The 16,856-nt window shown below is 36.5% G+C and overlaps 1 protein-coding gene across 1 annotated transcript in view; it reads right to left on the reverse strand.

Moving 5' to 3' along the window:
* RYR2 (ryanodine receptor 2 (cardiac)) overlaps positions 1-16,856 on the reverse strand; it is a 509,242-nt gene that overhangs the window by 274,016 nt on the left and 218,370 nt on the right. Inside the window, 4 exon segments of the mRNA XM_012660153.1 lie at positions 5,055-5,158; positions 7,578-7,682; positions 9,822-10,038; positions 11,729-11,921. Of these exon segments, the coding sequence (XP_012515607.1) occupies positions 5,055-5,158; positions 7,578-7,682; positions 9,822-10,038; positions 11,729-11,921 (619 nt within the window).

Here is a 16,856-nt window from a genome sequence, read left to right on the forward strand (position 1 = left end):
CCCCTTATCTGTTATTTTTCTCCCTTCCATATCACTCTCTTCTTCATCCCTGTGTCCCTGCTATTTCTTTCCATCTTCTGTGTACAAACACACAGCATTTCCTAAAAATAACTTTCAGGAAAAAATAGTTGGCCAGGAGAAAAACATCACTGTAGTCTCACTATATAGATTTTAACTTCCGAAGAAATAAATTCTATGAAGGTACATTAAATGTTGATTAAAAATCCTTGATTTCTAAAACATGACTTATTTATTCAGAAATTAAGATCTGGAATTTGGAAAACATTGCATGGACTGAAAACTAAACCAGAAACCAAGCCTTCAGTAACACTGATCACATTTTGGGGCCATCTGGTAGGCGAGGTCTACCAAGCTGTGCTGTTGTGAAAGAGAGTGTCAGAATTTTGCAGTACTGTACAATACACAGGTGACAATTCCAGTCTAAAGTAAGTTGTCATTGTCAACAATTTACGCAAGAGAAAATCACAGAAAGAGCACCAAAAATTCATATTCACATTAAATCTCCCTCAACCCAAATTAAGTAATATCTTGGAATGATTTCTCACTCATATATTATTTGGAACCTCTCAGGATTTAAACAAATAAAGTTGTTAATCCCTCCCCTGACATAAAACAAACATACAAAAAACCTAGACTGTGCCTCCTCTGTTAGACATATGGTGCTAGAGGTTGTACCACAATAATTCCATGAAGTAAATACATTATGGTCCTCATTTTATTAGAGAAAAGAAGATCTAAGGTTCAGAGAAGTTGAGTTACTCCAAAAAGATTCCCTTGACGGAACAAGTCCTTGAACCTAGACCATCCAACTCCAGAGCCTCCTCTGCTCTGGTGCCTGCCAACTAAATAGGTGAATAAAGGAAAAACAGAAGGAAAGCTCTATGCTTTCTCTAAACCACTGGAATTGGGCATAGTATGAATTTTGGAGAAGTAGGGGTATATTTCCCCTAATTTTAAAGAAATAAAAAAATCAATTCATCACAAAACCATATAAATACATACTACTTAGTTACAGGAATATCAATGAAGAAATATTAAGAATTAGTCCGTGAAAAGGGTCATTAGCATTCACCATAAGGAATAACACCATGGTACATGTAGTCGGATGATTAATCAATCAAACCAGCCACTGGTAGTTGTTAGGGATGAGATTGGATTATATGTGGCAGTCAAAGGCTCAACATACTAAATGCAAATACGGAGATCTCTACACTCCCGAATTTACTCTTTGCAATAGTTGCCGTGGCTGTCAATTGCTAAAATGATAGGGAATGTACTACAAATTTAACTAAATTATGTTAGACCATGCCCTTTCAATAAAACAATGGATTGTAAAAGATGGGGAACTAATGAGCTGCCGTGAATTACTAAGCTAAATGTACAAAAATCCCATGTCATGACCACAAGGGAAGATCGGAGACACTGAATATAAGTACCCAGGTCACAGCAACTGATTATGTGTTCCCTATTACAGGCAAACCTTGTCATTTTTTACCTTTTTAAGGTTCTAAATAGAGATAGTAACACTCATACGCCGCTGGTGGGACTGCAAACTAGTACAACCTCTATGGAAAGTAGCATGGAGATACCTCAAAAAGCTAAAGGTAGAACTCCCATTTGATTCAGCAATCCCACTACTGGGTATTTACCCAAGGGAAGAGGAAAAAAAAAACATTCTATAAAAAGATATCTGCACTCAAATGTCTATAGCAGCACAATTCACATTTGCAAAGATGTGGAAACAACCCAAGTGCCCATCAATACATGAGTGGATTAATGAAATGTGGTATATGTACACCATGGAGTTCTGCTCAGCCACAAAAAACAATGATGATCTAGCACCTCTTGTATTACCCTGGATGGAGCTGGAGCCCATTCTACTAAGTGAAATAACACAAGAATGGAAAAACAAACACCACATGTACTCACCATTTAATCTGAACTAATCCATCAACACTTATGTACACATATGGAAATAACCTTCATTGGAAATCAAGCAGGTGGGAGGGGGGAGGAGAGGATGGGTAAATTCACACCTAACGGGTACAGTGCACACTATCTGGGGGATGGGCACATGTCGGGAGTTAGTTACTTTTCCAGTAAAATAGGCCCCAGGCAGGATTGTCCTAAGAGATTTGGAAATAAGAGACAGAGACAAAGTGTAGTTTAAAGTGATGGGGGAGTTAGGGGTTTTCAGTATTTTTGTGAGTCAGGAGGCACTGAGTGAAATCCCACATTAGTACTTACTGTTATAGCAAGTAGTTTATTTTTGGTCAAAGAATTATGTGTACAGATTATTTGTTTAGGTTTTAAGGTTTCCCAAAGGTTTTAAGTGACCCTTATTTAATTTTTTCTATAAGAATAGATGGCTATAAAATTTTTTTAAGATAAACATTTTAAGCCCTAAGTTAAAAATAGACCTAGCTGAGTATACAAATTAAAGATAAAAATGTATAAAGTAGAAATATCGATTCTGCATATTAATTTAATCTATTTTTTTATATAGAGAGACATGTGGTCAGGAGTGAAGCAGGAATAGCTTTGAAGCTTAAGACAGTTCCAGTTGTACGTTGTCTGTTGGGCTGGTATTTAGATTAGTTTTTTAGCTTTGGGTCCAATGTCGAGCTCTGTCTTACACAAGTTTTAGGCGATGGCTTGCAGGCCTTGAGGCTGTGCCTCCTTATAGACGCCTCTGATCAGAGGAATGTCCCCCTTGTTGCTAAGTAGTTTTTAGTCTGTGAACTAACACGCCCACAGATTTCAAGACAAAGTCCTGTAAAACTCCTGAAACTTTTCATGTCTCTTCATGTTATATTCCAACAGGCGCACTTATAACTTTGACTCAAATGGCACGAAAGCAATTTATGTAACCAAAACGTTTGTACCCCTACAATATTCTGAAATTTAAAAAAAAAAGAGAAGGAATATATAGAGAGAGGGACAAGATGAAGGAACTATAATCTACTGTCTTTCTATTTTATTACTATATTAATAAGTACAGGGCAAGTAAAAAGGAGTTAGAAGAGTATGAAAAATAGTCCAGTGAAGTTCCTTTTGATATAAGAGAAGTTTAGATACTATTAAATAATAATCTAGTATTATGTGCCATTTAATGCATTATGGTATTTGAATCGTACATTTTAAAATAATTGACAAATAAAGATTCAATTTTTAAAAAATGATAAAAAATAAATTTACTTGATTTATATATACTCCTTTTAAGTTACTAGTAGAATTTAAACCCACTCCATGCCTAATTTGTTTATTTCCATGATAATTAATCTGCGTCTTTGAGAATATACAGTCATGTGTCCTTTCACTATGGGGATACATTCTGAAAAATCATCAGGCACTTTTGTCATTGTGTAAACATCATAGAGTGGGCTTACGCAAACCCACACGGTACAGCCTATTACTCCTAGGCTACAAACCTGTACAGCATGTTATTATACTGAATACTCTAGGGAATTGTAACACAATGGCAAGTATTTGTGTATGAAACATAGGAAAGGTAATGTATTGTACTATGATGTTATGACAGATATGATGTCACTAGGCAACAGGAATTTGTCAGCTCTATTATGATCTTATGGGACCACCACTACATATGTGGTCTGTTGTTGACCTTAGATGTCATTATGCTGCATATGACTGTACACCTGAACCCAAATTCTAGAATCTGAAACAGTTTTATGTTCTGGTTCCTTGGTAAAATAACTTCAATGCCAGTAACTTCTTACTTTTAACAAAACTGAAACAAACCAAAAGGAATAAGGTGTCATTTCAGACCTAAGACAAAAATATATTAGGATAAGTGACTTTTTGAACAAACCCAGTTCTATAGGACATCAAGGATGGAAAGGAGACAAAAAGAAAATTTACAGGCTTTTCAAAAATATTTTCTTTACTTTTATATATCAAATTTGGAAATTATATTCCTTCCTTTATTTTATCTCAGACCCATTCTTCTATATGCAAAAGTAACTGGCAAATTCAAGAGACTCGTGGGCAAAAAGTCACTGAAAAACAAATTTGCCTTTACAACATAGCATAAAATACTCAAAATGTGTTCCTCAGGCCAGGTGTGGAGGCAGGTGCCTGTAGTGCCAGCTACTCAGGAGGCTGGGGCAGGAGGATCACTTGAGCCCAGGAGTTTGAGGCTGCAGTGTGTTATGAAGGTGTCTGTGGCTAGCCACTGCACTCCAGACTGGGCAACACAGCAGGACCCTGTCTCTTAAAAAAAAAAAAAAAAGTATGTTGCTCAGATAAATGGTCCCCACAGGTACTCTCTGAAAAGAGGGTGCTATGGTTCAATAAATTTTGGAAGCACCATAACCAGACTCCTCCCCATTTTAGAGATTCATGGTACACAGTAACATTTTAAAAGTTCTGAAAGTTCATCAATAAAAATAAGAAATTATTTAACTATTTCAATTCAGCATCTTTTAAATATATTAGATCAGTCTTTCTCAAACTATTTGATGGTGAAGAACTAATTTTCTTTTAATTTCCAGTCTATTGTGGTCTGATTCTTTAATAACAATAAAATTGTTGGAGAAAATTAAATTTTCAAAATGAAGACATACAAGATACCTTACATTTCTTTAAAATTATTAGATTTAATAGACATAAAATTGCTCCCTTAAATTTGTATAAAAGTTTCCAAACACTTACTCTTAATATCTTTACTTATCTTGCCACAAACCGGTAACAATTTGTGATTGGCCCGGTCCCTGGACCACATTCCACACTCTGTGAACCACTACTGTATCGGACCACAGAACCCTCGTGTTCCATAATACCTATAAACATCTATAGAATACCCTTTGCGAAATACTGATGCAGAGCAAAAAGACATAAAATAATAGGGTCGAAGTCTAATTCCCAACAAATACTAATTCAATCTGCCTATGCATTATAAAAAGTTCTAGCTTCATTTAAAACAACTTCACAGCTGAATTAAAGTATAACATCAATACCTGGTTTCTTTCAGATAAGGCAGATTGGAAAACAGAAAAAGGTAAGAAACTCACTTCAAGGTCTCAAGTGACATTTGTAAGTTGTAATTGCGTTCCTGCTCAGGCAGCTTGGAGAACTCCACCAGACATGGATGTTGTCTCTTATTGTCATCTCTAACCTGAAACAGGACAGGAAATCGACATGTAATAGTCTCCCATATCGGACACTAGCAATGGTGATTCACTTGTGTGGCGGAAAGTGGGAAGGGAAAGAAAGAAGAAACGTCCAGATCGTCACCCAGCAAAGCTGCCTCTATAATCTCCTAGCACAGTTAGTATCTGAGGTCACTCGTAAAGTTAGCACTATCTGCGCTCCTTCTTCTCCATTTGGCACAGTTTATGGCCTTGGCTTCCGTGGGCCTCTGCCATGGCCACTCCTACCCCAATACCCATGGGCTCGCTCCCTGAGCTCCTCCCAACATTTCTCTAAATCTCACTTTCCCAATGAGGTGTACCCTGACCACTTGCCTAATAAGACAACCAGGTCCATAAATACTTACCACCTTCTAACAGACTAGATCCTTATTAATAACGATGGTTACTGGGCTATCATCTGTCTCCCTGCTCTAGAATGTAAGACCAATGGAACAAAGATTCTGGTCTCTTTCATTCTTTGATATATGCCAAACACCTAGACATGCCTGGCATGTGGCGGGCACTTAACAATATTATATAAATTGAAATTAATTCTGTGTAAGAAGGGTATGGTAATGACTTGATTCTAATTTGTAGTAATTTTTGTGTGTAGAGTCAAACTCATTAGAAACATCAATTAATGACATGACTGACCGATATAAACTCTTTGAGGTGGTTCTGGCTGTTCATTTCACCCTGTCAGTTACCTCCTGCTCTTACAAATCACTCTACTACCTTAACGAAATCAGTTAGCATAATAAGGCAGTTTTCATATTAATCCTTGAAAGTATATATTAGCAATTGCATTAAACTAAATTCAAGATTTTAGGAATAATTTATGAGAAAGATGCTCTCTATCCTTGCATTAGTAATTAGGTTTGTTATCTTCTTAGAGACCTAAATTACATAGGCATCATTGCTAGGGTAGCACCTCGATGACAGCCATATGCTGTCAGGGAACAAATTACTCCATGAGAATAATTACCAGGTTCTATAATTGCCACATAAAAAGTATGCAGAGTGAGACTTTTCAAAAGTCTTCAGGAGTCACCAAGTTAGAAATGATCTATTTATTCCTTCCTTGCTGGTGATCATTACAGGACTTACATAGCAGCATGTATTATGTATATTTACTTAAATGCACGACTCTGGAAATGAAATCGAGTTATAAAATTCAACACTACACTCTAAATTTCTAACCCTAAATGCTAAACATAAAAGTGAAAACGAATGTGTCTGAGTCCTAAGATAATATCCTCCCCATTTATGTAATCTCCAACCTCCCATCTATTCTCTACAACAAATAACCACCACCACCACCTTCTCAGGTGTCCAAGCTAGAACAAGACAGCTGCTCAGATTTCCTTCCCTCTCTTACCACAGCCCATACCTGAACTCTGAAGCATCTCCAGTAATCACCTCTCTCCATCCCCACTGCCAGGCTCAGAGTTAGCACCTCTCGCCTGGGGCACCTGAGCCCTCTCCCTGCGTCTCCCACTGCCTCAAGGCTCACTGCTTTCCCCACACTCACAGCGGAGCTCCTTTCTAACACATGGACTTAAGTATGTCGCCCCTCTCCTAAGCATTTTTCAACACTCTTTAGACCCCTACAGAATAAAATCATATTCTGCCCCAAGTCTTTTGTGACATGCCTCCTGCTAACGTGGCCTGACATCCCACTTCTATTCCTCTGTACCACAGCACCTTGTCCTTTGCCCTCTGGCAACGCTGTGTTGCTGAAAGGTCATTGCAAATGTCCTGTTCCTTCCACCTCCTCATTTTTACACTTGCCAGGTCCTCTGCCTAGAATATGGTCCCGCTCTCTGATTGCTAGCCAACTTGTACTCATCCTTCAGCCTCAGATCAAGTATTTGCCTCTTCCTGGAAGCCTTCCCTGATTTCCCAGGAAAGACCTAAATATTTCTTCTTCACTCTGTAATTGTTTGCATGTCTGTTATTCAACTAACCAGGAAGTTCCTAAAAGGCAAACACAGTACCTTAAAGTCAAGGTCTTTTCAACGTTGGGTCCCCGGTAACAAGCAAACCAGGCAAACAATAGGCATGCAATACATTTTAAAGGGACAGATAAATGACAGAATGTCTCTGCATGATGTTATTCCATAAAATAGAGCCTGTGCATGATGCTCCAATGAAATATATCCCAAAGACTGATAACTTTCAATTGTCTAGGCAATTAGACTCTCCTTCAGTGAACCTGCCAGTAATGTCAGCCCATTTACTACAATAATACAGTAAAGCAAAACTGCCCCAAAACTAATGTGCAGGGGAAAAAAAATCAATCCAATCGACTTATGTCATCCGATAGGAGGATGAGGGAGAAAAAGTTATGTTTTCAGAAAGATGTACTAACAGAATCTGAAAATAAATTTCAAAATTATGTACCGGACCATATTGCCAGCCAAGTTCGATTTTATTCATAACCCAGAGTTCATGGATATTCTCTGCCAGTTTTTCTCTTATCCTCTCTAGATGAGGAGGCAACACAATCTAAAATTTAAAAAAAGAAAAAGAAAACATACATCAGAAACAAACAGGGTTAATTGTCTTCGCTGTGAATTAAACTAAACTGCCTCACAAACCATTAAAATATAATAATATAATTAGATTCTAAATTATCTCATGACATTCTTTAGATAAATTTTGGGGCCTTCATTTTTGACAACTTAGGTTTCCAACTGAGTTCAGGAACAAAAACAAAAAAGGAGTATTGGTGGGGACAAAGAAAGATATTTAATGGATATGGGACAACAACCAAAGTGTGCATTATTTAAAACAAGAAATCACCCCAAAGCTCTCACACCAACCTGGCCGGCATCCACAGGCCAGGGTGAAGGAAATTCAGTGCCCAAGTTATAATTCACTGGCTCTTTGAGCTTGTAAATGTCTGATTGCAGTGATTTATGTTTTTCCTTAACTCTGCTCTGTTACTGGTAGTGGTTTCCAAATATAAGCCTCAAGGAAAAAAATCATTACATGTTCCCATTCAAAGGAGAAAGTTAAATGCTCATAAAAAAACACAAGGTGAGGAGCTAGCTGTTTACATCTTGATAAAGCACTTCTGTGTGACCCCACCACTAGTCCCTCACCAGATGGAGCTGGAAATTGCCTACAATGCCCACCAAGGAGGTAGCATCTCCACAGGGAGTAGGTGATCACTGCTTTCTCTCCCTGAGACAGCAAAGGTCAGCTAGACTCGGGCAATCCCCAATGTGCTACCATTCCATAATCTAGCTGTCCATTTCTAGCCTCCCAATTTTGTTTCCTACCAAACTTAGGTAGAGCTGGACATACCCTGCTACATTTCTTCAACGGACAACATATACTGAATTTTAGCCATGAACAATGCTTGCATGTTTAACTATATAATAGAAAAAGCCAGTACTGAGGAATAAGAAATATGATTCTGGGAGCTAAACAACTGGTTGCTAAATAAATGAAGCTTCTCAGGCCTGGTATTAATTCAACTTCAAATTCTACAAACAATGTCTTTGATCTTCAAAATAATAAGCTTTGAGTATGTAACCAGCCTCACTGAGGTTACATCCCCATCAAAACAAATACATATTTAATATTTAATTCAACCTCTGGACACCATTACATCTATGAAACAGAAAAGCAGGAACAATGGCTAACGTTTCTTGGGTGCCTACGTGCCAAGTAATATGTTATCTATTAAGTATGGCAAACATATTCTCAGCATTTTAATCAACAAGGTAACTTCCCCAAGGTCCCAGAGCAGGCATTTGATCTCAGGAGTTTTGACTCTAAAGTTCATGATCTCAATCTCTACCCAAGACAAACATCAGTTAAATATCTTTTAGATAATAAATTTGTCTAAATGGAAGAAGAAATTAAAAACTCCATGTGAAAATGTACATTCTAAAACTAATAAGCATTACATCTATATGATATTATTTCAAGTGTAGTACACTACCCCAGATATTAAATCAGGTTAACATTATCACACCTTAAAATTGCTCGTATAATTTTGTCACCAACTTCCATCTGTTGCTACTATAACTATTTTTTTTTAAGAGATGGGGTCTCTCTCTGTCACCCAGCCTGGAGTGCAGTGGTACGATAATAGCTCACTGCAGCCTTGAACTCCTGGGCTAAAGTGACCCTCCTGCCAAAGCTTCCCTAGTAGCTGGAACTACAGGAATGTGCCACCATGACCAGCTAATTTTTTCATTTTATTTTTTGAGAAATGGGGTCTAGCTATGTTGCTCAAGCTGGTCTCGAATTCTTGGGCTCAAGCAATCTTCCTAACTCAGCCTCCTGAGTAGCTGAGATTATAGGTGCCAGCCATCATGCCTAGCTCCAATATTAACTATTTTAATAAAACCTAAAGACAATCATGAACAGTTTTAAAACTTTAGGTTGTGACCCAAGAGTGCATTATGAAATCAATTTATGGGGTTGGGACAACTATTAAAAAATAGAATAAAATAGAAAGTAAGTGGACATGGTAAAAGTGAACATTATTTTATGAGTTTTGTTTCAGGCATTTATGTCAATTGCATTACTGTAAAATGCATTCCTGTGGGTTGCAGTCCAAGTTTGAAAGCCGCTGATTATCAGAATGACTATAATACAAACGGTTGCCATTAGAGTTGATCTCGATACCTGGCTGGTGTCCACAGGGATTGGTGTGAAGGCAGCTTGTGTCAGGGAAACTGTAGGGCCCAGCAGGTCCCGTGTGTAAGTCCTTTCTTGCTTGTACTCTCGGCTGTGCTCCACTTTCAACTTCTCTTTTGGCAGAACAGCTTCATAACAAGGAGCATACCCAGGCGGAGGAAGGAATTTGAATTCCCCATGTCGTCCTCCAAGCAGAAAGCGTACCCTAAAAGGCATGCATGTCAGAATCAATTACATCTCTGGTGGACATAAAGGTTTTCTGATCAACAAAACATTAGGAAAAAATTATTTGTGCAAAATTAACTTTATCAGAAGCCACATATTTTCACTAAGTATCATCAAGATGTCCTCACCTTGGAATTTAAGAGTCTCTAATTGTAACAGGTGAAAAAGGAGGGCATCATATTGATCAAAAGAGAAAACCTGATTAGATTATGTAAATGGATCAGTGAAGACTTATCACTCAATGGAGAAATAACTAAAGCACACGTATCGTATTCCTATGGGAATGAAGTACCTGTCCATAATAAGTGGTCATTACGCGTCCCAAGGCACCCAAGTAAGCAACAGATAAAGAGAAGACATGATCTTAACGTCTGTATGCTTAAAATTACAGGGCTGAACTAGGTATGGGAAAAAAACAGTCGTTGTCCAGTACCCAATTTCCTAACGAAACTCCTTAAAGGGGATTCAGATGTCACTTCCAATTGCTGAAGAAAGTAGATAATCTTATTTTATTGTTTATCAATTTCAACAACAACAAAGAACTTACTAAAATCTTTTATACATCATACACATTTAATTAAAAAATAATCTGAGTTCCACTGAACAACATTTTTTAAACAGTTAAATGATACCAATTTCTTGGGGGCTATTAGCTTACAAAAATAAATTTAAATTTTTCATTTTATTACTAATTCTTTTTCTAATTTGTACTTGAGTCCCAGGCAAATCAAACTAAAATAAAATAAAACAAAAAGTGAGGAAAAACAAATACCTTAAAACAATCCAGATACCTATAGAAACATAATTTGTATAAATCACCAGAAAAGGTAATTTGGCACCTGGATAGTTAATATTTCATGATTACTGTGTCCCTTCTTCAATATGGTACTTTTGGAACTAGGAATTATTCCTGGGAGATGAATTATAACCAAAAGATTAACCAGAATAAATCAATGATCAGTAGAAATAAGGGAATCACCCTCATTAGGCAGAAATATTAATATATATATTTATGAGTATATAAATATATATATATTTAGATGTCATCTCTATATATGTAGATGACAGAATGGCCCCTTATTATAATAAACCATCATTTATTAAAGTTTTCTTTGTAGGACTCCAATGAACTATAATTTGAATTTCTGTTTCTCTCTGGTAGTATCAACAAAGGAAAGAGTGAGAGGAAACATCTTGGCACAGTCGACCATAGGCAGAGAATTTACAAGTGTAACAGGTGCAAGGGAACACTGAAAGGAGACTTGTGGACCTCATAAAAAGGCATTTAATTTTTGTAGAAATGAGGGAGTTTGGAGTGGGATGGGGAACTGTGGTTTATAAAAAAGGAAAATTGATGAAAATAAATATGAGAAAATAAGTGGTATTTTTAAACATTATTCAATTCCCCTTGTTAAATACAAAGATGAACTTGAGAAATGGACTCGAAATATTTTAGGATACTGGTTTGGGGGAGAGTTAGCCTCTTAAGATTCCCCTTTTGGGGGAACCCTGCCCCTTCCTTCAAGGGACAGGCAAATGCCCTGTGGACAGACGCCCGGGAGGGAGAAGCAAAGGTTAGAGGAGCAAGACAATGAATGGCATTGCAGAGTCCTCTGTGGAACTATGAGAAGTGAGAAGGGAAAGAGACCAAAAAACATAGACATACTAACTTTATTCCTGCAGAGAAACTAACAACTGGAAAGAAGAGGCCATCAATGTTGAAATTCTCAAACATTCCTTGAACAGGTTGTCCATTAATTCGGAATGAGATACTTGGAGCACTTAGATCTAAACAGCAACTGATGACATCATCCGTTCTCAACAGATGCTGGTTCGGTGAGTTTACAGTACGAGCAATACAACCTGTTGGGGGGGGGGGACATTAAGTAAGGTAATGTATTTTATCTCAGAAAGTCAACCTCAGAGCTAAAGCCAAAGATACAAATATGCAGCGACAAACCAATGCATGACACTAGAATGGAATGAATCTTGAATGCAAATTCATGTTATATGCTAAACTCTTTGATAAAAAAGGTTGCTTTTTTTCAGGAGCCAGGCTGCTCTCTTGGCTGTAAAGTGGACCTTCTGATTTGCAGAAATTTCTGCATGTAGATGGATGCCATTTGATGCGGAAATTATCTTAGAGTAGATAATATAATAACGATGTGAGAGGAACATCTCCGGGGAAAGATTTGACTTCAAATAACTACCTAAACCTACTACTTGTATGACCATCAGCAAATTACTTAACTTCTCCGAACTGTGATATGTTCTAAATAGAACACAAATAACATTACTTCCTAGAGTTGTGGTGATGATTAAATTAAATGTTTTACAAGTTAATGCAGTCTCAAGTATAGCAGGTACTGTAGCAGAATGCATGTCAGTTCCTTTTTCAAATGCTAAGTCCCCTTTGTTTTATAAATTCAAAATAAAAATATATAAGGATAATGAAAGCAGAAAATGTGATCATTTATTCCTGCAGCTCACTGTTTATTGCGAGATAACTATATACCCACTGGTTTATTTTTGTTTTACAAGTAAATTTGTTTCACAGAAGACCTTGGTTGGCTTCTTAAGTAAAGCAGAATACAATTTGAGATATGAAAATGATACTTGATAAATATCATTTCTCACCCTGGCCAACCTATGGTCCAAGCCCATTCCTGACTATATAAAGAGTCTTTTGCTAATTAGTCCCAAGGGTATCTGTTTCTCATTGCCGACTGCAGGAAAAGAAAGAAAGGTTCTCCCAAACATACATGTTCGCAAACACAAACATACCCTTCAGTATGAACGAAGACAAAAATAGATTTTATGATACATGCTTTGTATTTTTGTAACACTTCTTTTTATTTCTAGCATGCCAAGATTTTTAATAAGAACATATTTGAAATGCCAGTAGTAGAGAGTGTTTACTTTTCAAAATGTGGGCACTTCTTATTTTACCAATATTCAAATCTGTAAGCAATAAATTCACTATCAAATGACTCTTCTATAATTCCCTGACTATAATGAAGACAGCTTTTTAAAAAATCATATAAAAACAATGCAGCTCACAGAAAAAGGTCTATTTTCTTGTTTGTATCAAGATCTGTAGCTAATAAAAATGTTATTAAACAGGTATTTACTGTAATTCAAGCATGTCTAACAGTGACCATGATAAACTGCTTTGCAAGGTCAGAAACAAACTGATAAGAGAAGACCAACAGAGAACAACCTGAGGTGTGCAGTTTCGGTGGCACTCACACTGTGGAATCCACTTAGTAGCATTTTCAGGTTGCATTTACATAAACTATGTCAAATCCATATGAGAACTACATTCCTATTCTCTGCATTCACCAGAAAGGAAGACAGCAACACTCTGATTTATTATCCATCTTTCCTGTACTGTTCTATGACATTCCTCCATACTTCTTCTGTATTTAAATTCTCTTAAAGCACCAAAATTTTTCACACTTTTGTTCTTTTAAACATCTGGGACCTGGATGCCCAAAATCCAATTCTACATTCGGAGAGAGGAGATGTATTAATAGCAACACTGTGCAAAGTTTAAAGTGGAGAGAAAAAATGAAGACATAGCTCAAAACTTTTGCTTGTGAACCAAATCCCAGTTCCAAGAACATTGCTACTCTCTACTTATAAAATGTTAAGTGGTAGAGAATGTGCTCTATCCTAGAAGTCACCAATATTTGACACTTTAAATTCTGTATCAACCATTAAGAAAAAAGTAATAGAAGAATGACCCCAAGAAGATTATCCAAATGAATTTGACCTTGGTAATTTAGTCACATTCCAGATAATTTAGATGTGTCTTTGTTGACTATGAATCTAAAATTAGCAAAGCATTTCGTAGACCCCTAGAGGCTTGAGAGAACATACCTTTCAACTACAAGCATAATATAGTACATATTTTCTTGCCACTTTAAAAAATGAATAAAATTTCAAGATGATTTTTTTTCCTGAAATTCCACAACCTACCATCCTTTCTGTAATATGTCCACAGAGTCACTAAAATGTGTTTTGTTCTTATTGTTCTATTTAATAGATATTTGGTAATTAAAGGTATAATGCACTTGATTCAATTCTGTAATCACTAGGTACTTTTAATGGGTTGAAAGAAAAAGCTTCAAACCGAATAGAAAAACAAAAATGGTGAAATGTGTTATATGCTAAAATAATTGGAAGCAACTTGGCATTGTCTTATTAGACAATTATTATTTATTATTTTTCCCCTAAGCTCTGTGTAATGGGAAAACAAGTCAACATGTTTCATTCATTCGCCTGAGTACCCATTTCCTGCAGAGCAATACTAGCAGCTACAAAGAGAGAGAGAATAATAATATCCAAAGGATTATCATCAAAATGTATCATAAAATAGATATTTGCCCTATTTTATGTTTGATGGGTCTTCTGAAGTTAGTGCTCTTTGCCTGTGGTTGGTCAGTGTGAAAATTTTACCGTGAGAACAAGGCACTGTGATTACAGCCCGACCGGCACAGTGTACCCATATACGGGGCAGTCCACACGATTGCAAGGACTCAGACTACATGCCCCAGTGGTGAGATGAAATATCCAAAAACACAGCTTCATCTCTTCTAGACAACTGAGCTATTGGCACTGAATGTAAGAAAAATTCAGTAAGTGTTATTATTGTTAGATACAACTACATAGAGTGCGTTTAGTTTATAAATTCATTACCATAAACTCTTAGATTTCATTTGATTTAATTCATACTTTTCATAAGCTATCGAGCCTATAAAGCATTCATAAATGACTATCACTTGCAATCCGGAAGAGGCAAAGTTTAGCTTTTTATAACTTAAGCTAACTTTCTGTGCCTTCCATACGTAAAAAGCTTTATAAAATATGTCGAGGTCATATCAGGACTGTATTCTAAACGCAGCTTTATTAACACACGCATATGCCTGCAGAATTCAGATGACTTCTAACATACAAAAAACATCTACATAAGCAAGAGCTACACTTTTAAATGGAAACAACCAAACTATACCTCTTTATGAATCAGAGAAAAAATATTTTTTAATATGAAGTAAACTCATTTTCAATATACACTCATTTGTCAAAGCTGAGAATGGGTAGCTGGTGAAATGAACTATACCAGGGGTGGGGAAACTGTGGCCTTCTAGATCCTTAAGTGTGGCCTTCTGACTGAATCCAAATTCCACAAAACAAATCCTTTTATGTTTATTAATACATTTTTGTTTGTCTTTTATATGTTTATCTTATTTTAACAGTGAATGTATTTAAAATATCAAAGAATAAAATAAGTTTCAACGAAATAATCCTTCCAGACTAACCGGCACAATTAGAACATTCATAAGCCACAAGGGCTAAATTGACGGCTGCTATGCTCATGATTTAGTTCTAACTTCCCCCGCCTGACTGGCACCATTACCGCATGAGGCTGGTTGGTGAGAGTTTACAGGGGTTGAGTACGCCAGTCTGTTATCAGCTTTTGACAAGGGTGCACTGTGTTTCTCTTTGATGCGGAATTTGTGAATAGTTGCACAGCTCAACGGTATTTTTTAATTCTGTCTGCTTAAAAGCCCATCATGTCAAAGAAGACCAAGAGAACTGAAGAAAGAAAATCAATTTTTTAATGAGGACTGGGAATTGCAATATCATCTTGTTTCTGCTAAAGATAAGATGATTTGCTTGCTTTGTGATACTGCAATATCGACATTAAAGAAATGCAATGCTTATCAGCATTATAACACTCATAAGGACCACAGACATTTTAAATTAGAGGGAGAGGCACGAAAGGTTGCTCTGCAGAAATTAAAAGACAAAAAGCAAAAGCAAAAATTATTCCTTCAAGCAGCAATAAGACCTGGAAATAAGGCCACTGAAGCTACTTATAAAGTAGTTTATACGCTTGGGAAAAAAGGGAAGCCATACAATGATGTAGAAATTGTGAAAGAATGCATCGTCTAAGTTGTAGGATGCTTAGACCCCGATAACGTTCCAAAGTACAAATGACTGCCTCTTTTAAGAAGAACCATAATAATCGGCAGCATGAAGTAGCCTTCAACTTAACAGAACAATTCCATGCAATACTTCGAAGGTAATATATATATTATTCAATTGCTTTGGATGAATCACCTGATACTACTGACTCAACACAGGTTTTATACTTCATTCAGGTTATAACACAAAATTTTCTTTGCTACGAAGAGTTATTCACTTTGGGCACTCTTACAGACAGAACACGAGGAATAGATATCTTCAACAATTTTCAAGATAAATGTGGTGAAGTTGGACTGAATTTGGTAAATTTAATGAGTGTATGTACAGAGGGTGCACATTCCATGACAGGAAAACATGAAGGGTTTATTGCACAGATAAAAAAAAGTATTAACAGATCCAGATGTTCTCATTTCTTTTCATTGTATCTTGCATCAGCAAAATCTCTATGCTAAAGCTACTGTTTTAAGTGACACTTTGCAACAAGTTATAAGTCTTATTAACTATATTTGTGCAAATGCAACATGGCATGGTCAGTTTTGTAACATGCTAAAGCCGAACCATGAGGTATTCAATGAGGATTTGCCCTAGCATTCTAAAGTATGTCTGCTATCTCAGGGACAGGTATTAGTCAAAATTTTATCTCTGCGAGAACAGATAGTTAAATTTTATGAAGAATAGAATCAGCAATGTGAATTATTGAAAGACGATTTCTATAGGAATGTAGCATTTCTGTGCGATATCATGTCAAATCAAAACGACTTGAATATTTCTTTGCAAGGTAAAACTAAGTCTATATATGATATGTAG

This window comes from Propithecus coquereli, unplaced genomic scaffold, assembly GCF_000956105.1.
Source record: "Propithecus coquereli isolate 6110/MARCELLA unplaced genomic scaffold, Pcoq_1.0 Scaffold66, whole genome shotgun sequence".
Classification (NCBI taxonomy): domain Eukaryota; kingdom Metazoa; phylum Chordata; class Mammalia; order Primates; family Indriidae; genus Propithecus; species Propithecus coquereli.